The 9,620-nt window shown below is 38.7% G+C and overlaps 1 protein-coding gene across 1 annotated transcript; it reads left to right on the forward strand.

Moving 5' to 3' along the window:
• The first annotated feature begins 627 nt into the window (after positions 1–627).
• LOC137277449 (uncharacterized) lies at positions 628–1,266 on the forward strand. The gene has a single exon (XM_067809177.1). It carries the CDS (start codon positions 628–630, stop codon positions 1,264–1,266), a length of 639 nt encoding a protein of 212 aa, XP_067665278.1.
• Positions 1,267–9,620: the final 8,354 nt, after the last annotated feature.

The raw sequence follows: 9,620 nt of genomic DNA on the forward strand, positions 1-9,620 counted from the left end.
GTTGAGTCCCATCCGGGATTCGAACCCATACTCTCAATGCACTGAAAGTCAGTGATCTAACCCACTCAGACACCATTTTCAAGAAAAATAACATCGGTCAACGGATTGTCTTAACCACGAATTTTGTCTAACTTTGTCTCATAAGTGGACAGTTTCCATTTTGTTGAAGCCGCGGTATTTTAGTCGTTAGCATAAGTACATTTTCATGGACTATGGTTGTCTTCAGTTTGCCATAGTTCTTACCATTGAAAATTTTCCTTAACTGTGTAATATGCACGGCTCGTTATATAAATGTAGAGTTTTATTGAGAGGAAAGTTTCCATTTTTGTTTCTTGATTCTTACCATTGAAAATGTTCCTTAACTCTGTACTATGCACGGCTCGTTATATAAATGTAGAGTTGTATTGACAGGATTAATAGTCATGAGGAAACGTGAGGCTCCACGTGCCGGCGGGTACTGGAGTCGCGTGTAAACTTCTACTGTTCTTGTCGCTTCTAACGATATTCACCAGCAACGATATCCATCAGAATCCGGGTCCCCCTAAATTTAATGGAGCTGAATTGCTCCAGGAAATGAGAGTTATGCGACTAGAGATGAATGAAAGGTTCGACAAGTTGACAGCAAGCATGGGGTCAATGGAGCGTGAACTAACGGCGATAGTCGAGGAGAACGCTTCGCTGAGGAATACAGTGGATATACTTACCAATAAAGTTGACTTCTTGGAGAACTCTGTGAAGAAAAACAACGTTATTTTCTACCATGTGAAAGAAACTTCAGGTGAGAAGGCAGAAGAAACGTTGGAAACTGTGAATTCTCTTCTGTGCGATACCATGGACATACCTGGCGAGGAATTCGCTATTGACAACGCTAAGCGTATACGCAGCCAGTCGTCTGGACCACGGCCGATACTAGTGACATTCAAGGATTTCCAATCTAAAATGATAGTTTTGAGAGCATCTGGAAAATTGAAGAATAGCAGAATATCTGTCTCACAAGATTATACACAGCGAGTACGGGATATACGCCGCAAGTTGAAAACATTCATGGATCAAGCTCGGGAAAAGGGAAGTTTCTCTGCACTCAGGTATGATAAACTCATTATTGATAACAAACTTTACAAGCTAAACGAAACGGAATCTAAACTTGATCTCGTCAGGACGTTCCCCCAACAGGGGGGAACTCGCAAGCTCTATCCTGTATTTGAGAACCGCAACAGGGAGAGTAACGATGTTGATGCAGATGGCGAGTCTACGGACACGTTATAACGGGGAGGCCAAGGCAAGACATATAGGCGTACTGATGATCAGAACGTGAATTGTGTAATTTGGAATGTTGAAGGCCTTAAGAAACAACTGAATAACAGTGACTTTATTTCTTTCATTAACAAGTATGATTGTGTATCCTTGGTTGAAACGTGGTGCTCCGATGGTGACAATTTTAATTTCCCTGGCTACACCCAATTCAGTAGCACCCGAGATAAGTCTTCAGGGGCAATCAGAAACTCTGGAGGAATCCTAGTGCTTATTAGGAACACATTGGCTAAGTATATATCATACCTACCTTCTGAATCCTGTAATGTGCTTTGGCTCAAAGTGCAATTACCTGGTAGCAACGTAGTGTTCTATGGGGTGGTTTATTATTCACCTGCAGGCTCCAGTCAACACGCCGAAGAGAACCTCTTTGATCTCCTCTTACAAGACATAGAGAAGTACAGATCTGCACAACCGCACTGTGACATCATACTGCAAGGGGACTTCAACGCCAGAACAGGAGCCGGAAACCACTGCGATTACATTGAAAATGACGACGCCCACTACTTACCCATCGATGACGATATAAACTATATAGAAGATACCCACCTTCCACGTACATCTCAGGATCACGTGGTTAACAAACGAGGACATGCCCTCTTGGACTTCTGCATGTCAACTGGACTCCGCATATGTAATGGTAGGATAGGCAGTGATCAGGATCATGGACGCTTTACATGTTTTGCAAATAGTGGTAGTAGCGTTGTAGATTATGTATTATGCTCAGAAAGATCATTTGTATTGTTTGAAAAATTTGTTGTAATATATAACGAAGTAGAAAGTACACACATGCCTATTGCCTACTCATTGAAAATAACAAAGCCTGAAGGATATGTAAACACAACATACGATGAACTGCAACGTGTTAGGTATTCTTGGAGTGACGATCAACGAGGATTATATCTTGACCATTGGAATCGCCAGAGAGACTCTATTGCTCAGGACAATTTTATATATCATATTAAATGTAATAACACTCAAAAAGCCTTTACATGTTTCCAGGAAGTGCTCCATCACTGTGTCGAACCGTTCAAGAGGCAGAGTTTTGGTACTCAGCCTGTTGTCAATCGCAACAATAACAATAGCTGGTATGACAACGAGTGTCGTGCTGCACGTGCAGCAGCCAGACAAGCACTTCGTGAACTACGTGACTCTAACAGTGAAATGAACAAGGACAGATACCGTGAATCCCAAAAGATGTACAAAGAACTGTGTAAACAGAAATCTGCTAACGTGTTTAATAATTTTGTACAAACTTTAAACAGTGCTTTACTATCCAAAGACAGTAAATTATTTTGGTCTTATTTTAAATCATTTAATACACAACGTAATAATATCTCATGCGCAGATTGGAATGAACATTTTTATTCATTATTTCAGGGTACAAACTTTGCAGACAGCGAACAAGACTTTTATGCTTTTGTCTTTGACTTTATTGACTCTATTAATGACGAACTTATCGACAGTACAGTTGATAATGACTTTCTCGATAGAATTATTTCACATGAAGAAATTACTGAAGCTATTAATGATATGCAGCCAGGAAAAGCCCCAGGTTTCAGCGGAATACCCCTTGAGTTTTACAAATATGCACCGTCTGCGTGCTATGAGATGCTTAGATTATTATTTAATATAATTCTACAGACGGGTAATTACCCTAAAGAGTGGACGTTTGGAATTATTATCCCGATATACAAGAAAGGTGATCCTAATGAACCAGGCAACTACAGACCAATTACCCTTCTTGAAGTGGCATCGAAGATATTCGCCAAAATAATTTGCAACAGGTTATCAATTTGGGCCACGAGAGAAAATACTTTAGCTCCAGAGCAAGCAGGATTTAGAAAAGGTTTTCAGACTACCGATAATATTTTTGTTTTAGACACTGTTATAAACAAATATTTATCACTGCATAAAGGTAGACTCTACTGTGCGTTTATAGATCTAAAATCAGCTTTCGACTCAGTCCCCCGTAATGGCCTTTTGTATAAGCTATGGATTGGCAACGTTAAAGGTCGAGTCTTTAGACTTATTAGAAATATGTATGAAAACGTAAAGTCTTGTGTTCTTGTAGGAAATAATTGTACTCAATTCTTTGATTGTAATTTCGGAGTTCGTCAAGGCTGCCAGCTTTCCCCCTTTCTCTTTTCATTTTTTATCAACGACTTAGTGCAATTTCTTGAGCAGGATAATCAGTGGTCTATCAGTATCGGTATGCTGCAATTGTTTATATTACTGTTTGCAGACGACATAGTGATGATGGATAGTACAGTTAAAGGTCTCCAGAAAAGGTTAGACAAATTGTCAAGGTATTGTGATAAATGGCAGTTGCTAGTTAATTTAAATAAAAGTAAAGTTATTGTCTTTCGTAAGAAAGGTAAACTTAAAACTTATGAAAGATTGTACTATAATGGCCAACCCGTGGACATAGTTTCTTCCTACAAATATCTAGGAGTACATTTTTCAAGCTCCGGCAAATGGTATATTGCTCAAAAAACTTTAGCTCTCCAAGCTACTAAAGTTATCCAGTGTTTAAAGTCTAAGATATATAATTTCTATAACTTGCCTATCAACATGCTATGTCACATATTTGATGTTAAGATTCGGCCGGTTTTATTATATGGTAGCGAGGTGTGGGGTTTTCACCCCTCACCAGATGTAGAAAGAGTCCATGATCGTTTTTGTAAAAAGCTCTTATACTTACAAAGATCTGTACCGAATATTGTAGCACGTGGTGAGTTAGGTCGCCATTCACTTAGAGTTAACTGTTATGTAAAGATTATCAAGTATTGGATAAGACTCTTGTATCAAGATGATAATGTTATTCTTAAGAAAGTTTATTCCTACCAGTTATCATTAGCAAATCAGGGTTTGAGTTGTTGGGCATTAAAGGTAAAGTCGTTATTATTTGAGTATGGCTTTGGTGAAGTCTGGAGTAAGCAGGATGTTGGTGTTATAAATCATTTCATTTCCTCTTTCAAGCAGAGATGCATAGATATTGATAAGCAGCGCTGGTTTGAAGATCTCCACAGATATAACAAACTAACTTTGTACCGCTCTGTAAAACAAGAGGCAGGTTTTGAAAAGTACTTATCTTGTATTTCTGTTAAGGTTTATCGTATTGCCCTTACTGCATTCCGCTGTTCTGGCCATAGATTATTCATTGAACAGGGTAGGAAAATAGGTTTAGCCAGGGAAGAGAGACTTTGCCCCATGTGTATAGTTAGACAAATTGAATCAGAATATCACTTTTGTTTGGTATGTCCTTTTTATGATAGTCTAAGACGCTCCCTCATTCCTGCATACTACTTCACATTTCCCTCAGAAACCAAATTTCAACAGTTGTTAGCATCAAAAAATGTTCATGTATTATCACTGCTTGCAAAATATGTATTCCTAGCAGTTAAACTACGATCACGTTTTGTATTGCCAAATGTATAACTGATGTTCCAGGCGCTTTGTTGTGCTACACACTGTATTTCTCTTTTAAATGTATAATGGGCCAGTGGCCACCCATACTGTCAATAAACTCACTCACAGTCATGAGGAAAACAACTAATGTCAGCCCATCATGACGTAATTCGACAAACGGACTTTATTACAACGCGAAGTACTGGCGGCGTCTTTGATCTTTAGGCAAGGCTTCTTAGAAACAAGAATTTCGTCTGACTCTAACTCTACCGGGAACGAGTTATAATATCGCCAATTATAAATCAAGGATGACTCGCCTATCGGAGAATTCTTCAGGGATACATAATGGGCCATTTTCCGCGCCAATGTCGAGCCTGTCGGACGTTTGTCAAAATGACATTTAGTTTAAGCTCAACAATTTGGGGGTGATGTTAAATATAACGATATATTGCCGTCCCTTTTCGGGGAGATGCACAGGAAAACAAATGTAGGGTTACCTAAACAACAATAGTTTTATGAACCAATAATGAGAGATGGGTAATGGGGAAATATATTTGACATGGTTAGTCAGTCTGTTGACGTATATCAAAGGAAATCTTTCGTCATATATAGATTAAAATACACGTGTAGTTACTGCAGTAAATTGTCTGTCTTTGTTGAGATGCTCGATTTAATTCCATATTGGGAATAATTCTTAGAGTTCAGCTCCCTCTAAGGAATTCAGATGTAGAAGTATTGACGCAACTCAGGAAACTAAGACAGAGATCACCTCAAGCGATTTGTAAGCCAGCTGTTATATTAACGTTAGTTAAAGACAGCTATGTGAGATATATAACCGTGATGTCATCTGATATTAGGTGGTAAAATAAAGTAATATTAATACGCTATTATATTTAAACTATCTATAGTCTGTACCCTGAGGGTTCTAGTTATGCCGGTGAACCTATTCTTGATCTGCTTGGAGACCACTGCTCAAAGAGATCTCAATACACGAACCGGTGAAGGTTCATACAAAGACTTTATAAAAAATAATAACTCACAGTATCCAATTGATAATGATTGTGATTACTACTGTCATGATATAGTAGGACGTATTTCATAGGTAAACGAAAGTGGTTACGCTGTATATGAATTTTGTAAACGCTATGGACTTGCAATGAACCGGTGAAGGTCCGGGGTAGAATAGGCCTTCAGCAACTCATGCTGGCCATAAAAGGCGACAATGCTTGCCGTACGAGGCGACTAACGGGATCGGGTGGTCAGACTCGCTGATTTGGTTGACATATGTCATCGGTTCCCAATTACTCAGATCGATGCTCATGTTGTTGATCGCTGGATTGTCTGGTACAGACTCTATTATTCACAGACCGCCACCATATAGCTAGAATATTGCTGGGTTCAGCGTAAAACTCACTCACTTGCAATGGAGGACTCCACTGTGGCAAGAAATACCAGCAAAACAACTTATTTGGCAAACACTGAAGAATGTGTTATGGATTATGTGTTGTGTGCTGAAAGTACATTCCCTTATTCGATGAGTCTGAAATTGGATGCCAAAGATAAAATGGATAGTACCATGCATGTAACCTGCAATCAACACGCCTGCCCTCGAAGTATCGAGGTGCCTCGGACTGCGTCACGCTGACCATGCAGATAAATGGCCACCCATTGCAGTCCTCCCTGTTTTATTGTCGGTGTTCTGAAGGGATGCCAGGTATTGCCATTTTCGTTTTCCTTTCATATTAACGATATTTTATGTGTTGATAGCCGGTGTTGTATTGGCATTGATTTACTTGATCCATTCATCTTGATGTTTGCTATCGAAACTGTGGTTTCTGATTGTATGTTGAATCAGTTGCAAAATCGAATTATTCAGTTACCACATTATTGTGACAAGTGGTAATTGAAAATTAACATTGATAAAACGAAAGGTATTGTGTTTAGTACAGAAATGAGAACAATTTTATTTAAATAATGATGTTCTAAAATTGTGTCTTGATAAGAATACTTAGTTTTACATTGTACAAGTTCTTGATCGTGGTATCAAACTCTAAATGTGTCATCGCAGCCAGTCAACAAGATATAATGTATGCTGAAACCAAGTTTTTTTGTAATTTGCATGGAAAAGGTCTTTCTGTATCATAATATGGTGATTTTTTTAACAATTTCATGATGCATTTTTACGGACACGTCCTCGAGCTACTGTTCTTGTATTTTATTCCTTTGCGTTGATCTATTTGTTCATGTTTCACTGTAAATTGAACGTAGGAATGCGGTTTTCAGACACTTTCTCCAATACCATGAACACCGCGGTGAGGGATTCTGTAAATGGTCTAAGAGAATCCCCGTCGTTGGAGATTACAACGTGTGTTACATCGAGAAAAAGGGACGAAATTCGTGGTAAGTGCTCACAACACTTGTGAATATGTCTTGAATCTATAGTGGCGAGTGATGACACTGCCGTAGTATTGGAATGGATCGAAGAATGTAACGTGGTTACTTCCAGTGAGTGAGTGAGTTAAAATTTAACGTCTCATCGGCAATATTTCAGCCATATAGTGACGAAAACAATTTATGAAAACGTTATGAAGAATAATACCTGTCACGATGGACAGTAAAAATAGTGGGCTTTCACAGATTTGGGTATAAAACTAGCATGGAAAAGTTAAACATTCTACTAATCAAAGCAGACAGTACAGTATATAACACGGGCCATAGATCGCCAACAACTGAAGGTAGATCACCAGTGAGTGAGTGAGTGAGTTAATATTTAACGTCACATCGGCAATATTTCAGCCATATCGTGACGTGAACATGTTCATATTGAAGTGAGTGAGTTAATTTTTGACGTCACATCGTGACGACAACACTTACCGATGAAAAGGACTATATGTATATTGTAAACCTGTCGATGAAGGACAGTAAAACAACTAGAATATCACAATTAGCATTAAAAATAGCGTGGAGAGTAAAAACTGATATCATTATATGGACAATACATTATAAAAACAGGCTATAGATCGCCAATAACAGAAGGTAGATCACCATGCTACGGACCATGGGGACTTACAGTACATTTACATCATCCCTTTAGCCGTTGGCGAGTGTACGAAATGCTAGTCAATATTAAAATAACAAGAATGCTACGATTAAAACCTCGGTAGGTTAAAATTTACATTGATGTTTTGGTTACTTCCAACTTCAGGGAAGGCAGTCATCGGGCTGAAGGATACATTTAGTTGTTGTGGCATCCTGTGACCCAAATGGCATGAAAGTGTGCAATAATCTTATTAGTTAAGCGTATTAGTAGCTTATTAACATAAAATATACAGTTAGTCCAAGTTACATTTACCTGGTGGAGACAAAAAGAGGAAATACGTTCTGAAATGATTTCATATACCGGCCGTTTTTGAGGACCTGAACCTGTGCAGAATAGCTTTTGAATCAAAATCATTAGAGTAAAGAGTAAACAGGAAAGTAATGCCGCCAAACCACTTTCATATGTTGTTGTATCATTTTTTTAGCATTTATCCTCTGGATGGCTGAAGTCTCGTGTTAGTCGGATATATTTCCCTGGTTACGTTCCAGTATATATGTGTATAAGGGTTTAATTTCTTTTCTGTATTTCAATAAAAACCTCAAACGTGAAATAGTACAGTATCAAGCACGTTCTCGAATGCAAGCGTTGTCCAATGCGTGTTCAAAACGTGTTTACAAAAGCAGTAAACGGTCATGTAATTATCGTCACACCATAGATTTAATTCAATAATAATTTAATTGAATCCAGAACTTGAAAGAACAGTGTTAATCATTGAAGGCTCATTAGAATTGTCCGTATTTTGGGCAGAATGAAACATGTCCATACGACGTCATGCTCATGATTGGCGTCCTAAGAAAAATCAGAATTCTTCACTGCTGAAATGACTGACTGTGTTACAGGACCCATTAGTATCTTCTGAGAGAGATAGAGAAAGTGACTAGTATGAAACCAAATTTAGGTTAGTGGTAGGATGATAGCATCAAGACCCTCCAGTGTTCCAAATAGTCTAACATGGGGGCACCTGCTTCCCCTTTTGCCTAATGAAAGTTTCAGAAATAGTTTAGGGGATTCTCTTTGAATAGAACCCTTCGATACTCGTGTATCTAACACGCCAGTCTTTATAGAATGCTGACCACAAGACGTTTTGACACGGCCTATATGTCTTTCCTATATGTCCTATATACATGCACGGCAAAAGAAAAGGTGATTTTAACTGTTCTGCCCTGATGTAGTTAACGCTGTACAGGACCGCTTTGTTTAATGAGTGCAGTAAATCAGGTTATGACGTTCAAGAGTTTCTTTTGTGTATCATTGTATCAGGCGAGTGAGTGAGTTTAGTGAGCACAGCAATCTATGTGGCGGTGGTTTGTAAATCGAGTCCGAACAAGACAGTCCAGTGATGAACTGCATGAGCATCAACCTGCGCAATTGGTAACCGATGACCTGTGTCAAGCAAGTTAGTTTGCCTGACCACCCAATCTCGTTGGTCGCCTCTTTCGACAAACATGGATTACTGAACATCAATATTCTAATTTGGAACTTCGTGGAAACCGGGTATCATGGTACAAGGACCAGTCGTGAGTTCTCGAAGGAGATCTATGAGCGTCATATTGAACACTGTAAACAAAATATAGAATGTAAGCGATAATATATATGTCTGTCGAACAATATACAATTCCTTGAATTCCTTGCTTTCCCGGCGTTTATTTCACAAAAATGTTGTACAAAACTCGGAACACCCCGTGAAAGATCTAGAACAGATGTTTCTGGATTTGACGTCATGCTTTGTTTCAATTTGATTTTAACAATCCTTTTAATGTATGGAATCTCAGTTGTCAGACGGTGGCTAACAGACACA

This window comes from Haliotis asinina, chromosome 3 (genome assembly GCF_037392515.1).
Source record: "Haliotis asinina isolate JCU_RB_2024 chromosome 3, JCU_Hal_asi_v2, whole genome shotgun sequence".
Taxonomy (NCBI): Eukaryota; Metazoa; Mollusca; class Gastropoda; order Lepetellida; family Haliotidae; genus Haliotis; species Haliotis asinina.